This window comes from Aptenodytes forsteri, unplaced genomic scaffold (assembly GCF_000699145.1).
Source record: "Aptenodytes forsteri isolate BGI_AS27 unplaced genomic scaffold, ASM69914v1 Scaffold174, whole genome shotgun sequence".
NCBI classification, from domain to species: domain Eukaryota; kingdom Metazoa; phylum Chordata; class Aves; order Sphenisciformes; family Spheniscidae; genus Aptenodytes; species Aptenodytes forsteri.
The window spans coordinates 2,417,496-2,436,985 of NW_008794603.1; the positions used below are offsets into that span (position 1 = coordinate 2,417,496).

General features: G+C 40.5%; 1 protein-coding gene across 1 annotated transcript in view; it reads right to left on the minus strand.

Moving 5' to 3' along the window:
* Positions 1 to 19,490, minus strand: part of ACVR1 (activin A receptor type 1) — a 35,643-nt gene that overhangs the window by 4,882 nt on the left and 11,271 nt on the right. Inside the window, exons 4-7 of the mRNA XM_009273158.2 lie at positions 13,317 to 13,416; positions 10,878 to 11,024; positions 8,072 to 8,347; positions 4,324 to 4,521 (exon numbers count right to left, since the gene is read on the minus strand). Of these exons, the coding sequence (XP_009271433.1) occupies positions 4,324 to 4,521; positions 8,072 to 8,347; positions 10,878 to 11,024; positions 13,317 to 13,416 (721 nt within the window). The remainder of the gene's footprint in view (positions 1 to 4,323; positions 4,522 to 8,071; positions 8,348 to 10,877; positions 11,025 to 13,316; positions 13,417 to 19,490) is intronic.

The following is a 19,490-nucleotide window of genomic DNA, read 5'->3' on the forward strand; positions in this document are numbered from 1 at the left end:
CTAAGCAACAGACACAGCCTTGCAGAGATAATGATCACACACCAGGGGTGGCTTTGAGCAGTAACCATCTTTCAGCTTCTGGTGTTACTATTAAAATTGAACAAGATCACAACACTGGGAACGACAGTGAAGATTCACAAGGAACAGAACTGTAAGTGCCAGGTACCGGGTAAGGAAAGATGCAAGGCACTGTACACTAGGAAGGGAGCACATTCAAAAGCAGTGAACAACCACTCTACAAGGAACAAGCACTGGTCTATTTAAAGAGAGTAAAATACTGATTTGGGGGCTTAAATCACATTTTTCAAGTACGAAAGAAATGCTGAGTGGCTCCTGCTACAGCACAAAGACAATACACAAGTACTCTTGGTTGTGGCGAAGGAGTTTCCTACATTTTCCTCCTTATACTAAGCCACAAGAGAAAAGTACTGAGAATTACTGTGGCACCTCAAGGACCATTAGATAAGTTAAAAAAAAAAAATTTAAAAAAATTAAAAGTGTAAAAATAAACATTAAAAAATTTTAAAATAAAATTTAAAAAAAAAAAATCAGACTTATTAGTCAGATTACAACAACTTCAGAGTCTCCACAAACTGAAGTACTAAACCAGGCTGACTCACTGGAATAGACTCTGCATTTCCACCCAGTAAATGAGAGATGACAAGTGTCCATCAGCATGGGACAGCAGCAAAAATTTCTAGCACACCTAACTGACACAAGTGCCTCTAGCCCACCTAAGATACACCATCACCCAGTTCACATAAGCATGCTACCTTGACCTCAGCATGCTCACTCCCAGTGCCAGAGTCTTACTACAAACCAAACAGGGTTATCTCAGTGACCACCTGATGAAGTAATGATTTCCACACAGCTAAACACTTGGATTTGAGAGAAAACGTTTACTCCATTTCAAACAAGTGCAAGGAAATGTAGTTACTTACGGCAACAGCCAGAAATACTGAGCAACTGGAAATAAGTACTGTGGAATTAGCATCACCGTCATCTTAAACCTAAGACTTCATTGACATGACCAATGTCATGACGTACCTGTATTACTGTGAAAAGTGCTTCCACAGTGGCACTGAGCTCAGCCTGAATCAAATTACTGAAGCATTTACCTATCGTCTTTGGTAGGTCTGTAGTCCATGCTGAGTTTCATACCATCCTGGTGAAGCTGCCAGCACAATCTAAGCTCACTAGTTTCAAAGTAGCTCAGCTAAGTTGTCTGTGAACTGCAGTTACTGCAGCAATACGTATGTATCAAAACTTCAGCATGGGAATATTTAAATAATAAGTACCATTTTGTGGAATTTTCATTGCAAGAGGTAACTAGGTAAGACTGTGTGTATTTTTATATGTATTATGTACAGTATACACACACATAAGTATAAACATATATTCATATACAAGGAGAACAAGACATCTAATATTCCACAAAGGATTACCAGCCTCCAGAACAGCACTGTGGCAGGACAGATTCCAGATGAACTACTCAAAATTCAAGACTGGCAATAAAAACAAACTTATCAAAAGCTTACACGTGAAGTTTTGTCATCACATAGGCCAACTGCTATATTCGAACAGACAATACTCTACGCGGTGCCTACATGTAAGCACACACCCCTGTAAGTACTGCTGGTCCCGCCACCCACAGCTACTAGCACGGTCCCTCCACAGGCAGCACGGAGGAAGACCGACTGCCTCCTCTCATGCGCTGGCTTCCCTGCCCATCACAGTGAGCATCACCTATTGCACAGTGAATTAATCAACCCCTGCCCAGCAAGCCTATCATATTATGGCAACTGGTAAACTCCAGTGCTCACAGACTGCTGAGACAGACAAAGTGCATAATATAAAACTGCACTGAAAACAATAAAGTTACAGCTTAAATTCTCAAGACGCTCACACTGACGTGAACTGCAACCCAGAGGTCTCCAAATATTGGGAAATGCAATGAGCAAGTCTTCATAACTGCCTACGACATACATTTGCCAATAAACAGTATATCATAAGAAAAATTAACACCATGCATTCACAAGACCTTCTCCTTTCTCTGATTAACCACATACACCTTCACCTGAGATCATCATTACACTTTGTGATTCAGCTGACATATGTTCTTTTATCAGAACAATACCTATTCCTTTTGCTGCATATGTCTTCAAGTAACTCCTCTGACAGTGAAGGGAGAAGGAAGGCAAGGTCATGAGCTCAGCTCTGGCCACCTCACAGAAAGCCTGTGGAAGTTCCCTTCTGCTCCTGCAGTCAGTCCTGTGACTGCCACTGGCTTCCAGCAAGACAGTAGCTGCTCACTATGGACCCTGCAAGTTAAATTGCACCAACATAGCTGTCCACCCGCACAGATTACCCTGCTCTCTTGATCACAGAGAAATGACCATTTTGGTTCTCTTCAGAGCTATCAAAGCAAGCTCTCAGGCTTACAAGGAGACTTAAATTAGCCATCTGAGCCTACCTGATGCATTTTGCTACCTCCAAGTCAACTTTCTTTAAGCACCCTGTAAGTATCATAGAGAAGGCGAGGGGCTTTGGACAGTGCTCCAGGCCCCAGGGAATCTCACAGCAAGCTTGGAAGGTCTGCAAATCTTCTCCAAAGTGCCACCTTCCAGCAGCCTTCTCAAAACAAGCCTCACCACAGTGTTTCTGGAGATAACTAGCTACCTGTGGCTGCTGTGCTGGGAGTTACCTGAACAAGGGAGCAATACCTTTTTTTTTTTCTTACAGTTAAATTATTTTGGCCACCAACAGATAACAGATGAAGTAAAAGGTTCATATTTAGAAGAAGTCCTGTACTTTAATAGAATAACAATATTTGTTTGCTTCTAGAGCTGCTGCACGTTCGCCTGTCCTCTCTCCCACTCCCTGTAATCCAGTGTAACACCATTTGGACCAGATTTCCACTGGGGTCAGGGAACGGAGGGGACATAATGCATGAGAAACAATATGAGGCAAGTACATTAACTTCCACTAGAATTTGAGCCAGGCTTTGTTACTCTGTACTACCTACCACAAGCCTTCACTGTCATACCTTATTACAGCCTACCTCTGTCCACTCACTGCTCCTCTCTCCACAAAACCACTCGTACTCCCTCCTTTGGCCTTCAACAGCTGCTTTTTGAGAACATCTCTAAAACTATCTTAATCCTTTCCTCCAAAGTCTTCCTTCAAACTCTGACTTGCAATAGTTCCCACAAAAAATAACCAAAAAAAAAAAAAAAACCAAAAAAACCCCAAGCTCTCAATTCTTCAGTTTGAGCCACTCTGACTACTGCCTATCGTTCTGACCATCTCTCCTTCCAACAAGTTCATACTTGGATCCTAAGCTGGCAGGCACCCTGGCTGGCACCAGCACTTCCTGCCCTGTGGGGTTCCAGCCTACCATCAAGGCTCAGAGGTACTGCAGCAAACAAACGACTAGTCGTCTTTTCCTGAAGAAGATAAACCTGTTGTCTGATGTCAGTTACAGAATCCCAGATTCGGATTTGGTGGGAATAGATCGGACAGACACAGAGCAAATAAATACATATGATGATTCAGAATTTCCTCAGATTTAAAACATGTCGCTGTTAACAATCCATCACTGCCAGTATCTGCAGACATGCCCGAAGGGCATCTTCTGCGTTCACCTGTCAGCTTGGGTCCACAGAGCACAACTTGAGGTCCAGAAGTCAGAGAGGACTTCTGAATTGACAAGCACAAGAAATCACACCAACAGATACCCAGCTTAAAGATTCTTAAATTCAGACTCCCATGCCAAGGAAACATGAAGCAACACTGTGCACTACAAAACACGATTACAGTGGCACCTTTCCCAAGCAGAACTGTACTTTGACCAAGTCCTGCTTTGTGAGTGCATTTAACTTGGTAAAGCAAAAGCATCCCTGAATTCTGATCACTTCTTCACTTCCTACATATTTTCCTTCTGTTCCTTAGGTTTTGTCACAAGAAGCAGCCACCTAGAAGTATTCACTATGGATTAATGACACATGGAAAAAGTTTAGAGACTTTATGATCTAAAATTTTAACTCAACTGACTATTTGGTATTAATATTTCTCATCACAATTTAGGATGAAGCAGGGGACCCTCTTTCTTCTCTACCTTAACAGAAATGACAACAATACTCAGCCATTGTACCCAACATACCAACAACTTCAACACAGGCAGCAAAGTGTCAGGAATCAAAATACTTTGGAGGTCCAGTATTTTACTGCACATCCTATGCATTTTGGTGGCAGATGCTTTGCTGTGAATTACCATTTGCTTAATCCCTTCTAAAAACAAGTAAAGGAGTCCCAAATACTTACCGTTGCTAACCATGCGTCTAGCTACTTCCCAAAGGACCAGCCCAAAAGCCCAGATATCGACCCTTTTATAAGAGTCAAAGCAGTCTGCCTGTATAGTTTCATCCAAGACTTCTGGAGCCATGTAGCGTTTGGTACCCACACGGGGATTGTTCCCCACATCCAACTGATTCGTGCTTTGGGAGTGCATTACTGCAAGGCCTGAAGGACAGAAAGAAAAAAAACACTGTTAAGTCCCCTTTAAAACTATAGCAGCATACGTTTAAAATTACATGTGAGCAGTGACACCCATCAGACAGTTTCTTAAAAAGAAGGAGCTAAGAGTCCAGCTGTCCAAAGACCAACTGGGTCAGCTCAAAACCAGCTATCAAAACCAGCCACTGTGTCCGTAGACTTAGACCAATTATCTCCTCAGGGATTACCATTAAGCATGTTATTGCACTGTTGCAAAATGCTGTCATTCAGTGTTTTGCAGCCACTGGATGTCACCAGCGCTCTAGGCACGTATACACAGAAGGCCAAGCATCTGTTACTTAGAAGAAAACAATTTTACACAGCATTCAAATTTATTTATAGAACTTTTGGGTAGGTGGATATATCCAAACTGTGGGGAAGAGAGAAGAAAAACACTGCATGATGGATACACACAAGTTAAAAAATAAAGCTGGAAAATAAAAAACACCATATTTGCAGTAGCTTGAAAAATAAACATCCTCAAGCTGATCTAAAATGAGTCAGTCAAAACCACTCTACCTGGTTTCTACTAATTACTAAACATTTAAGCAAAGAACATTATGTGAGGGACTAAATTACTGTAAATTTGGAAACACACAGAGTACTCATTTTGCCATGGTAAACAGAGAGCACTGCAAATTGAACAGCAACAGGTGCATGACATAACTAAGCAATAGAAAAGACCACACAAACTCTCCCTAATTTCCTCAACAACTCTTGTAAGAATAACATATACTATTTACATTTAACATGAGTTTACTTTAGATGAAACTTAAAAAGCTCAGTCCCACAAAAAATTAACCTATCACCAGATCATTATTTTTTTTTTTCCTTCCAAAAAACCAGCCTGTACTTCACCGTAACAAAAATTTGGAAAACACTTTCCTACAGTTTAAATGCACTTCAAGTAATTTCCCGCTGCTAAGACAATGCTTATGGCACCTCTAGAAAGATACCATCTACTAACCCCATGACAGCTGAGAAGATAATCTGGAAAGCCTGCTCTCCAGATAAAAATATTTTTTGTCATATATACATATATATACATATATACACACACAAAGGACATACTTACACACACACTTACATATTTATGTATTCATTTATATTTATATTAATTTATATTATACAGTATGTATGGATTATAATATTTAAAAAAACTTGCACACTGGAAACAAAGGTTAGAAAACAAATTTCCTGGCAAACTCTGAAGCTGTCAAGACTTTGGAGAACACTTTGATAGAAATCGTAATACTCCATCCAAATTGGGCAAAACAGATTCAATAGATTAACAGGTCAAAGGTTTAAGACTGAGGGATGCAAGTCAGCATCCCGCACACTACAAACTAAGAACATGTTGCAATAAGGTCAGGGGACAACAATGTTGTAATCAGGTTCTCATCATGGTAGCATCTGTGCTGTTTATGAGTTAGGAAGCAGATACTGCACTGCTTCAGTTTCTTTTCACCTCAGGAGATCTCAGTGCACACTAACTTAAGGGCGCGTAAGTGCTTGTCGGAGAAGCTCTTACTGTAAGACACTAATTCTTAAAAAAAAAAAGCTTGACAGGAATACAAATTGATGAAACACAATGGTTTTCTAGACACCAACAAATCCTCTTTAGTATACTGGAGTATCTGCCAGAAACAAAAATTGACCAAATATGTTTTGTTAGCATTCTTTGCACCTTCCTTACAAATACTAGTGTTTGTTTCAAATGGACATTCGCTACTCTATATGGACGGGCAAGGGGAAGGAGAGAGTAAGAGGAGGGTTGGGCTTTTTCTTCTTTTTGTATAAGCATTATCCTGCTGTTCTATAAAGTTGCTCAACTGAGACCTATTACCATGCACGTGAATTGCTTTAGAAAGGCAGAACTTTTCCACAGTGCTGACACACTGAAGCGAGATCGACATCCATCCTTGGACTTTATCACACAGTTTCTGCTTAGCTAGAACATATTTGAAACAGCCAGTTTTGTAACTGCAACTCTGGATACTTGGGTTGCTGTTTGAGATACTAGTTTGCAGCATGCTTGCTGAAGGACAAGCAGCCAATTCACAAAGCTTTTGCACTTGTGCCAGCCAAAAGGACTAGCACTGAATGGCAAACACTAAGCTACACTGCAGTTCAGGTGTGCAGCACCCAGGCTGCCGGCAAAACATACAAGATACGCATCAAAGGCATTTTATTCCTTTTTGTTTTTAGAGCTGACACCTATTCTTAATGGGTACATTGCAAGTCCAGAACCTGGTGTAACCGACAGAACCCAAGTCCAGCTTAGCTCTGGGCAGCTGTAGTGAATCTTTCCATCTGCTCATACTTACCAGCCTCTAAGTGCCATTTTTCTTGTATGGTGCATGTGTTGAAACAGAGGAGGAGACCAGAGGAGGAAAAAAAAGACAAAGCTATACAGAATAAAAGGGCATGAATATATAGCAGAAGCAACAAACTCTTTGGTAACTCTCTTTTACAGATAAGAAACAAACAAAGAGCACGTCAGATATATGCCTGAAGATTTCACGTTTAAAAAAACAGCTATTTTACCACCATAAAAACTAACTGGTAAATGTTCATTGCTGTACTCTCTCAGAAAATCTCTCAAATATCTGAAGCCTCTAGCTAAACAGTGTAGTAGATTTTACTTTATTAGTGTGATGTTAATGCCAGTATGTGCTGCCCCCTTCTCAGTGTGAACTACAAATTTATTTAAAAGCCGATCTCTGAAGTTTTGTATTTTCAACTTACTGCTCCATTTTTTACTTACTATTCCCTCTGCAAATTTAGATAGGCCCAGGTGTGTGGCTTTCATGTTTTCCCTGTGTGTATCTCATGTCCCTCAGGCAAAAGTGATAGGAACTATGCAGTGGGATTACTATTGAAAAAAATCCCATCTACCAATACACTTTTTGTCTAGCCAATGACTCCCCAATACTATTGTTCTACCACTATTTTCTCCCTTGTCTTCAGAGAAAAGAAAAAAAAAATATTGTCAGACATACCCCCAAGGTGTGAACAAGCCATACTGCTGCAACTGTTTCTCAGCACCCTACCAGCTTAAAGTCTAAAACCACCTGGTCACGGAGAACCCAATTTTGGGCTCACTGAATTAGTTGGCAAAAGACTCAAGCTGGATGGACCTACGGAGCTTGGGACAGTGAGCACATAGTACTTAGACTGTAAGTGGAAGGACATTTATTAGTTCAGAAATGAGCTGAAGCCTAATAACTGCTGCCTTCTGGGATCCATGAATGGAATTTAACAACGAAAACCCAAGAGAAAGTCTAAAATGTTAGATCTGCTCCTGAACTCAGAGGCTGCGCTGGGCCACCTCAGCAGCAGAGTGGCATTTTTAAGTTGTAAGTGCCATCTAGTGGCTGCTGTAAACCTTCAGGGTAATATCAGATCATGGTAAGGTTATTTTAAGGTTACTTTAAGACTTTTACAGTTGCAGTTATCCAGTATATTTTATTTCTGCAGGAATGCACTGAGTATATTAGCATCAAAATGAACTCACCTAAATCCGCTATGCAGCACTGTCCATTTTTCTTAACGAGGATATTTTTGCTCTTCAAGTCCCGATGAGAAATGGCAGGCTTCCCCTGGGTTCCAAATATCTCTATGTGCAAATGTGCAAGACCACTAGCTATAGACAGTACTATGCGTAGGCAGCTGACAGTGTCCAAGGTAGTGAGCTGTAGATAGTCATACAGAGACCCCATTTCATGGTAGTGGGTAATTAACCACAACTGGGTACTAGAGTTTCTGGAAGTCATATCAGATGCAATAAAACCTAGAAAGAGAGGAAGAAAAAAGGAGAAACAACAAAATAAAATGACAGAGCTCCTTCAAGACTCCCCCAAGAAAAGAATCAATACTACTAGGCCCCTCTTACAATTTAAAACTCTGTTTAATTAAAACTTTTCCACTATTGTACTGCACTGTAAACAGACTGCAGATATTACCATGATGAAAAAAGAGCTGACATATTCTGGAACTTTAACTCAAGTCTGTTCACAAGAATGTATTTATGTATTTTGTCAGTCACACCAAAACACAACCACTTATTAGGACCACATACTTAAAAAAAATTGGACTTAGTGGTGAGGAATTTTCCAGTTAAACAAAAAGACCACCAGGTTGTAGCACATCTGCTGCTGTCCGCTCAACAGGATTACACTGGAGAGAAGCAATACCTCAAATAGGCAAGTCATAAGTAATCATTTCCATTTTTAAGGACAACAAGCAGGCAGCGCAGGCTGCTGAGAAAACGGTTAAACATGTTTCACATACGTATCACATCCCGACAAACAGACACAGTATGTTGTGCCAGCTTCACATTTACATCCAAGGTAAGTCTATTTGGAGCACTTCAACAATCAGCCTTGACATGTGAAAAGCTTGCTGTCCCCTTCTGAAACGTCACACCCTTCTGACCAAATATAGACTGAAAAAAGCACACCTCACCACAGCAACAACTTGCTCTCCAATGATCTCCGATTGCTTAAAAGGCTGCAGACGGATTGCTGCAGCCTGGTAATTTATCAGAGCTATAGGACTGCTCTGAACTGCTATAGGCTCCAAATGCCTGATCTCCTTAACTGTACACCAGCTCACAACAGAGTCACGGGATATAAAAAGTGGCAGATGGCTAAGGAGAGTGTGGCAGCACCAGAAGATTGGCATACCAGAAAACAAAGCATAGTAATTCTTCTACTTTAAATGCTAGACAGTTCAACTGGTGTGCAACTTACTTCCATGGTGAAGTAAGGCAGAGCACCTTTATGCATCATAGCTGTATTTCACAATGATTTTCCACAAAGGAACAGAGAAAAATTTCTCTTCGAAATTCATGAACCTCAAGAACGGCTTTCAAAAATGTGGTGTCTTAAAACTGAACCCAAAATTCAGGAGTAGCTCCCTTCCTGTTACCTCTGAATTTATTGTGTATCAGCACACTGTTGACCTCAACAGCTTTAGCTGGGAAGCAACAAAAGTTTTATTCCTAAGTTAGAGGAACAAATCATGTTTATTAGAAGCCCACATACGACATTTGTCAGAAAGAACACCCACTACTTTCTCTCCTGGAGTCAGATTTCTGCACAATGTGACACTTTTGTAATCTGTGATATTGTTTAATATTGCATCTAAAAAAAAATTCTATAAAATAGCCAACAAATTTGACAGTTATCAAGAAAGACTAAACACAGACAGAGGAACATGGGAAATGTGTAATGTAATTTCAGCCAAGTTACTTGCTCTCTCGGGAAGGAAAGTTCGATAATTCACATTTCAGGAGGCCCCCAAATTCTTTTTGTAGTAACAAACAAACTGCTTCAGGAAACATTAGACAAACGTCAAGCAGGGTGAGCTATAGCAAGGAATATTCTCTGACAGGAAACAAGAATAAGGAGCCCAAGTAAAACTAATTGAAGACAGACAGATTGTGGGTGATGTAATGTCAGCACACAGAAAACATGCTGCTGCTTTTATTTATAAAGGTGGCACACCAGTGAAGGAAGGTCATGTCTGTTAGGAATCAAAAGGACTGCTTAAACTTCAGCCATGGCTCACAACACAAAAAAGCCATTTTCTAAGCTCTCAGAACTGAGCACACAAGGTACAAGGGATGCAGAAGATTCAAAATCATTGTACTTTCATATTTACAAGGAAATGAGACACATCATAAAGGGGCAACTGTAGTTGAAGTTTAAACACCAAAGGAGCTTAGTTTGACCCTAAGCAGAATAGTTAGACAGAAGAAAATAATAGATTCATACTGCAGTTTATTCAGGCACAAGGAAAAGTATTCAAATATTTAAATCTCATTATAAACTCCTCCCCACTTTTTTTCCCTTTATTTCTCCCAGATAAACTGAAGTTATAAAAAAAACCTAGATCCACTAGAACTTCTTCACCTAACACATTGCACAATACTCTTTTGCCATTTGGCTGCCCTGCAACATGAGCTGCAAGGCTGAATTCTTAGCATGCGGGTCTGTGGCACCTCCATTCTTCCCTACACACTGTGCTGCCAACAATTGATTAATCTGGTTGACTGTTTCTTGCTAGAATATTTCTGCAGGAGGACAATGACTCATGGTTGCTACAACACTTTCTCCAGTTGAGACTCAGACTTCAGCACCCTCCTGCAAGTCTCCCCCTTAAAACTTCCCTTCAACTATTTATCACAAACACAAGAGCCTAATCTCAGTGATTGCAAGATACCCAGCAAATCTGCAGTGCTTTGCAAGTGAACTGATCAGTTAACTCACCTTTATGCCAGCTACACTAGGAAACATGAACATGGTTGTTCTACTTACCTAAAATATTTTCATGCCGCAGCAATACAGTGTTGTACAATTCAGTTTCCCTGAACCAGGATTTTTCATCCCTAGAAGAGAAGATCTTCACAGCAACATTTTCTCCTTGCCACTGACCCCTCCAAACTTCTCCATAACGGCCCTTTCCTGGTGGGGGAAAACACACAGTAAAAGTTGTTAACTAACAATCTTCACAGGGCAGAAGGACAGGATTAGCTAATAGGATGGAAACTCAACAGTTATGGCCCAAATATCACACTGATGTAGTCTGATCACACCTGCATACACTTTTTACCACTTTTACAGTCACGCTGTGCTCCACTGTCCCTTAATTTTTCCTGTTTGTTTCAACTGCAATCTCTGAGAGTATGGATCTCTCCTCCTTGCATTTTGGTACAGTATACAGAGTGCTTGTACTGGGCAGGTGTAATTATTCAACTACCAGCAATGAAAGCACTTTTGCAGCTTAAGCAACTCGGGCAACATACTACAAGGTCAGTGTACACAATACAAATAAATCTATGAATTCTGAAGTTAGGAGGACAGGAAGGATATATAATGCTGGGGATGCAGCCCTTATAGTTCTATCACATCATCAACCCTTGCAAAAACAATCAGCACAGCCAGACACACAAAATGCAGAATGACAATTTAAAAAAACAAACAAACAAAAAAACACCAAAAAAAAACCCCACACAAAAAACCCACCCACAAACAAAAAAGAATAAAGAAAAACCCACAAAAAACCCAAAACCCAAACCATGCACCCCTGTCCTGTGGAACACTGTCTGCATACCAAGCTTTTCATCTAAATAGCTTAGAAGAATGTATGAAATTATCAAGTGCCCAACAGCAAAGCAACATTATGGACAAGGCACACTGGAAAGGTTCTGATCATTGCCCTTTTCACTGCGGCCTGAATACGACAGCCTCAGGCTTCGTGCAATGAATTGTGCTAGATTTGACAACTATAAATATCCAAATTCCGCCCTTCATTGCTCTGCCGTACAGTGTTCTTTAGAGGCACATATGAATCAGCAGCAGGTATAACCAAATGAAGAGAGATACCCAACACTGATGCCTCAATGCTGTCACCCAGAAGAGACTTCCTCCACAAGCACTTTCATCTGGTTCTGCTACACAGGCTAAAACACATGGTCTCTGGAAATAGTGCCAGCCTGAGTTAGCTTGGGAGCAGGCATAATTCCAGAGACACACTTACACGTATATACACGCACAAAAAGATATGTCTATATTGCAGGCAAAATCATCATGCATATCATATTCTATAGTTTCTGATGAATAGAAATTGCAGAGCATCAGAGGATGTACACTCGGATTTAATGCAAGTGTGAACATTTGTGCCTACTCAATACATACTATAAGCCAGAAGCAAAGAAACACTAGTAAAATGTAGGCCCAGTCCCTATAGATTCGTCTGTTTTAGTCTGGGGCTTGATTTAACACCCTGATGAGTTAAAACTTCATTACTTACAGAAAGGTGTTAACCCGTTCTGAGTTCAAATCACTGAAGCAGCAGCATAAAACATATTTAAAACAGTCTTTTTTTTCCTCTAAGAAAATCAATCATTATCATGCCTTCCTCACCTCTTTAATGCCAGTATGGCATCTTAGCTCAATGCCTCTGCCTCAGGATAACTTTGACCTAAATGCTTCCTAAAATTACTAAATTAAAATTTAACACTATTCAATTAATAATATATATATATGCTGAAGAAAAATTTAATGGATCCTTAAAATTAACACTAAAGTCCTGAAAAAAAGACTAAAGACCTAGAAGAGTTTTAGGGAAGAATTACTAGAGAGATTCTCTCTTTTACGGGCAAAAGAACAGCAAGAGTATATCATTGACTGCACAGTCCCAAAGCAGCAGTGCAGAGCAAGTAAGCTACAAACCATTCGTGTTACCATTCTAATGGCACAGAATCACACTTTTTTTTTTTTTAAATGCCACTTTAGCCACTTTGATTGATGCTTCAACTCCAGATCTCAAATCCAGATGATCCTTTTCTAATTCTAAAGCTTTCTAATTGAACACCGTTTAATGAACAAATTTTGTTTCACAGTTTGACAGTTTCAAACATCAAATTGAGCTTGCTTTTCTAAAAACATAGTTTATTTCGCTTACAAAGTACAAACTAGGCTTGTTTGGGTATTTTCTAACCACCCTACTTAAGCTTACATTTTTTTAATCATAAAGTACAGATAATATTTGCCCCCCTCTTCTGCATAGATCTGAAAGGAATTTTTTCACTTCACTTTCCAAAACTAAATATGTTCTGTAAGCTGAAGCCTGAAAAGTTTCATATATTATATAAGCAACTGAGGAAAAACAGATAATTAGGATGGGAGATAAAGCTTTCTCTCTGCATTTGTTACCAAGACTTGGCACTATATGTGAACAAGATTTATACTAACCTACACACTCTACAAGTGTGATCTGGCGAGCCACCGTTCTTTGCACCAAGAAAGGAAGTCCAGAACCACTTCCAGATGTGCAGGAATGATCCAATAAATCCTGTTCAAAAGGAAAAGCAGAAGTTTATAACCTATGAGAAACTACATTTTTCTCCCCCATTTAAATACACAACGGTACACCACTTCACAAGGTAGGTTAAGTCAAAGCTCATTGGTATCTCAATGGCTCAGTGACGCCATTTGATCAAGACATACTGTTGCCATCACCGTACAGATGGACAGAGAATGCTCTTTGCAAGATTTACCACTTCAAAGAACATCCCACACATACAAGAGACTGGTAGGGGAGCCATAACTTACGTGCAATCACTTTCTGTTGGAAGTTTTACACACAACAAACAGCAAATAAATCAAGCATTGTTTCATTCTCAGATTTCTTATTCTGTCTCCATCTTTTATTTGGCATTTAAATATTTGTTTAATAAATAAATCATTTTGTTTAATACGTGACAATAAATTTACTGCTTGTGAACCTGGAAGCTCACTCATAGCTGACGAGCTATCCGCTGTAGTGAAATTCCACCCTTTTTCAGCACTTTGTTGTTCTCTTACTTAGCTTATGCTCTCTCAATTCTGTATCTGTCACCTATTCCAAAAAGGTTAATATCAACTTTTTTCCCCAAAAAATTTTCTATGTCTTGCAATAATTTGAGCCACCTCAATAAGAAGTAAACTTACTTTCTCTGATTTCTCCTATACCCAAGGCCTTCATCCCTATACAGTTAGCAAAAAGAAAAATAGCATTTACTTTTGAACGGTCACAGAGCCTTTTCCCACTCTTCCAGTTACCTGTGGTTTCTTCCTAGTAAAGATGACTAGAAGGGCACAGCAACAGAAATGTGTTTTCACTAACTAGAGCTAAGGTCATGTCCCAGCCCCACCAATCTGTGGTATCAGATACGCTCAAAATCTATTTTACAATTCCCTAATGCATGTTTATTCATAGAAAGAGACATTCAGAACCTTGAACTTTTTTTTATTAATATAAACAGACTCTAGAAACAGCCACAGCTGACAGTTTCTAATTGAAATGCTAAGACAGATAAAGCCAACACATTCCTGTGATACAACTTGCTTTTCAACACCTTTTTAATCAGCGGCCTGCACACAATTCGTGCTCAGCTGACCATTTTGTCTAAAGTAATATGGGGAGGGGAGTCAGTTTTGCTGAAAAAAACCTACAGACAGGTGTCTTTTGGGTCCATGTGAGCTGAGTGGAGAGGCTGCAAGCCCACACCTCACGGCACAGGGCTCACTGCCAGGGATGCCTCAGAGGCACCCGGACTGGAGAGGCACCCACCCGTGGGTACAAGCCAGCTGCTGACACCGCTGCCCACCAGCACAAGCACCTGCCCCGCCAGCCACCACACAGCCTGACGGCACGGCCGCCTAGGACACCCATGCCGTCCTGCACCAGCGAGTTGTGCCGTTTGCAGCCGTAGCAGTGTGATCTGTCAGTAAGGAAAAAGCATCACTGGCTTGTCAAATATTTTCCTCCAACTTTTAATCACACATTTAAGGCCACTGACTTCACCGGGGCTGGAGCCTTGCTTCGCTGCTCCGCCCTCCCACCAAGCCCCCCCTGCGAAGCATGCTCCAGCAAGAGGAGCAGGCGAGCACCCCAAAACCGAACCCTTCTGGGAAAGGCTGAACCAGCAGGTGGGTTTGCACAGCAGCCCAGGCCCCCCCATTGCCTGTGCACCATCCTCCCCACTTTTGAGTCTGAGCATGAATTTATGAAACTCTGTGCCCCTGCAAAGCAAGGCTTCAGCTGTAACAGAGCAGGAGGAAGGCTGCTGCAGCAATCTTCACTGCTTTGCTCCCGTGTGCCCCACTCTACTTTTGACACAGTGGGATCCACTAGCAAACTGCTGATTAACGACACCCAGTGCTATTTGGGATGTCCCAGTCTCTCTCACTGACCTGCAGACAACATTCCAGAGAAGAACAGGTATCCAATATGTCCTGTACCACACCTGTCAGACTCACACAGATGCCCTAAAAACCACACAGCACCTTAATGTCACCAGACACCTCTGTTTTAGCAATCAAATCCCAAAAATAAGTGCTAAAAATTAATTTAGTGACAGTGAAGAGAAACCAAATCATGCAATACTTTGCTGTTATGCAGGTAATCTGCCAGATCAAGATTTGTAGATACATCCTCTGCAGTATGGCAACAACTGCTAGCTGCAGAAGCCCGTTACCTTTGGCAGGAAAGAGAAGGGAAGAGATCCATGTTTTGGTTAGGGTTTATTTCACATACATTACACAGAAAAGTGAGATAGTTTGGGATTAACAGTTCTCCAGTACAGGCTCTTTGCTCATCCCTCACTCTGCCCCCCATCCAGTTTCCTGTCCTTTTCCTCCATTACATTTTCATCTCCTCTCTCCATCTTAGTCCCAACCTTCCTTCCCTTTCTCCTTTGCCATACACACCTTGCCCATTTCCCACCCCAGCTCCCATTTCTGCCCTTGCTGTCATTACTCCCTTGGCCCCGTACGGTCAGTGACCACCTCCCCCACCGCTGCCCGCTCCCAAGAGGCGTGAGTGCTGCACACCCTCCTCTTCTCCACCTCGGCCCTATGGCCAGAAACACTGCAAAGATGCCTTGGCTCAGGGAAGAAACGTGCTCTGTCTCCATGTGGAGCACCATACAGCGTCCACAGGGCAACAGACTCACATGTCTATGAATAGATCTTTTAAACCATAAGCTTTTGAGGTGGCTCAAAACAGAGAGCCCCAAGAAGAATGGCCACAAGCGTGTCTGGCACCACAGGGATTTCTCTGATAAATGTCAAGTCCCTGCCCCAAATTAGAACTTCTTTAAAAGACAACACCCAAATAATTTATTGCAAGTCTCCCTCCCTAAAGTGGCTGAACCACACCAGATGAACAGTCCCTCAAAAAAAAAAAAAAAGTCATCATTCTGTGGTAGATAAGTCATGAGAAGTTTTGGCCCAAACTATTCAAGTTTGGTACAGTTACTTATAACTGAAAACACTTTAAAATAAACAAGGTGATAGGAGTATTACCTGTATCACCTACACTAGATACGTCATTGATACTCCAGAAAATTTTCCATAACAAGTCTTTCTTAAAAGTTTTTATCAGTTTCTGGCATTTTTAGTGCATGTAAACCAGACTTTAACTGTAAGCTTATAAAAAAACGAGTGAGATTCTAATTGAATGTTAAAATCCTATGAGCCTTTTAAAATGCTAATACCCAGCTACTTTTATGGCTAGGACTTCCGTACTAGTTCAAAGCATTAACAACTGTATTACTGGACTTTTTTTTTTTCTTTACAAAGGAAAGTAGGATAAAAAAAAGCATAAGCATAATCAACTTTCTAATATTTCCAAACTGCACTACTGGGCTTTAACCAGATCCGATGAAATTTCATTTCTCCTAACAATTTTTTTAATGAGTGCTCAAGAAAAAGATAATCTAAGAATGACAGGAGACTGCTATTTTGCTTTTTAATACAAACTGAGAGCTCATTTTCCTTCCTGCTTGTATCAGAGGCAAAAAAAAACCCAAACTTATCTGCAGCGACTGTAAAAACAAGATTTGAAGAGGCCGCAGCTCTTTCCATTCCCCATTAGGAAGCTTAGGGCTTTAAGCATTTGCTACACTACAAAGACACTAAATGTAAGCTAACGTATAACAAAACCAGCAATTTAAAACACACAATGGAGAAGAAAAATCTGGAATTTAAAAAAGACTTAGTGTTTAGATGAACATTTAGAAACAAGGAACTATCACTTTTTTATTTTACATTACCAACACTCAAGAGGCACACCAGAGGCACTGCAATCATAAAGCTAAGAGGGTCTGACAGCTGAAAACAGAACAGCTCCATTAGACCAAGCCTTTACAGTTAGCAACTTCTCCAATTTCTTATAAAAAGAATTTTGATTTCTTCTTCTCAGGCTTTATCACCGTTTCCAAGTAACATTAAATGACTTGAAGTGCAAAAGGCTTGCAAATGGCATGGAAATGGTCTTGCACTGATAAAAGATAAGAGCTGGCAAAAGCTGGAAGTCAGTGCTTAAAGACAGATAACCAGTTGCACACATGCCTAGTTCATGGTGAACATATCGAGACTGACTGTTTTAAAACAGTAACACAGAATCAAGCCTCATGGGCTAATTAAAGAGAGCCAAAGGCATTAAAAAAAATTACCAAGTATAGTTTATATAGGGCCAAGCTGAAGCAAAATAGCAGGGCAGTAGTAGGAAGCTGCTGCGGTTTGCACCACACTTGATCCTGCAGTTACATGAAGTGCCTGGACATTTCAAGCTCTAAGAAGGAGGCAATTTCCATTGCTCCATCTTACCAAGGAAGCTATCATTTAAAAGCCAAACCTCTGTTATTGGAGTGGCCACCCTAAAGTCCCTCTAGATTGGTACCTTGTCTCTGACCGTACCCAAAAGCAATGCCCTTAATTAGGGTATTACAAGTGGAGTGAATTGGGGTAGTAGACATATAGGAGTATTAGACATGGAAGTACATAGGGAGCATTGCGGTATTAGAATATTGAGATACTAGAAGTGGAGTGAATTAGAAGCAAATATGGGAATACTTTAACATACATGATACCTTCTTCTAATGCTCTCCCAGCCTCCAAGCACATTCAGCTCAAGGACTTCCTTAACTGGATTTTTTTTTTTTTTTTAAAATGTGCTTAACACCATACAGTCTTTTATTCCTGTTGCTCTTTGAATGTATACAAACCTGTAGCATCTAGAAAAATCGTCGGGCAAGGAGTTCCACTGATTCAATTACCACTGTGTTAAGAACCACCTTCGTTATTTTCAAACTTGCTCTTATTTGCTAATTTTGATGCCTCCTCCTGTTATTGTACTGCAGAAGGCAAACAACTGATTTCTATCCATCCTCTCCTTACTCCTTGTCATGTTGTGTCTCCATCATACCCCCCAGCCCCCTAAGAGAACCAGGCTCTTCTTCCTGGCTGAAGCACTGGTTTACTTACTGATTCCCCACATAGGCTGTTTCAAAAATGCCTATTGGGGCATCCAGATGACCAGGAGTCCGATTACTCAGTTTTAACCTATTCTTCCTCAAAGAAGAATCTTCCCTGCTCCAATGGTATCCCTTATTGGCCATCTCAAGCCCTGAAAGCTTACTTGTCACATCATACTGTCTTGTGAATGAAAGGGTTTTCCACGTAACTCTTCCAGCACTTATTCACAGCAGTATTTTATAGAAACACCTCTGCCTCAAAATAAAGAGATGCAAGAAATAGTTTCCAGCTCTTCAAAACAGTTCTATTTTTTGAGCAGTCCCACGGATCTTTCTTTTAATAAATTCCCATAGCTGGGCCTGCAAAGCGGTTGTCAACTTTCAGTGAGGAGGTGCAACCATTTTCTGGGGTATTTTTTTTGGACATAGTCAAAACTGCTTCCCTAGTTGGTGGTAACCAACATTTTCTAAGGAAGATATTGAAGGTTATTCCTCACTTAAAGAAATACGCATTTCAGTTTCTCTGTCGTACAGAGAGAAACACAGTCTGAAACACAGAAAGAAAATACCCGGTCAATGTATTTAGTAGCATATTATTAAAAATATTTGTGTTTTGGACCATTTTTCTTTAGCCACTTTTCAACCCTGCAGTGAAAGCGTATTATGGCAGGAAAGCACCAAAATGGAAAATGTTTTCCAACCTCTTAATGTTGAAGAGATTTTATCTTAGAAATGCAAGGAGGAGAAAACTTTTCCGCTTTGCATTGGTTTCAGAAACAAACACTCAAGCTGCCTCTGAAGCCCTACTTGCTCAGTTTCGATAAAGCATGGGAAAGATGCTGGGAACACTTTTTTTCTGGCCTCAAGTGAAATGGTAAGATACATTAAGTCTTTAAAAAGGAAACACTTCCCCATGTCATTTTATTTTCCAGAGACTGCATGAACAAGAACGTATTTTAAAAACTGAATTTTGAGTAAGCAGTTCTCATTTCTTAAAATTCCTACTGCTCTTCTGTCAACAAAATTTCACTAATTTCCTAGCCGTCCAAGAGCCCTTCTACTAAGATCATGGGAGTCAGGTTTGAAGTTTTTGAAAGTTACAAATATCTGTATTTTCTTCTCCCCC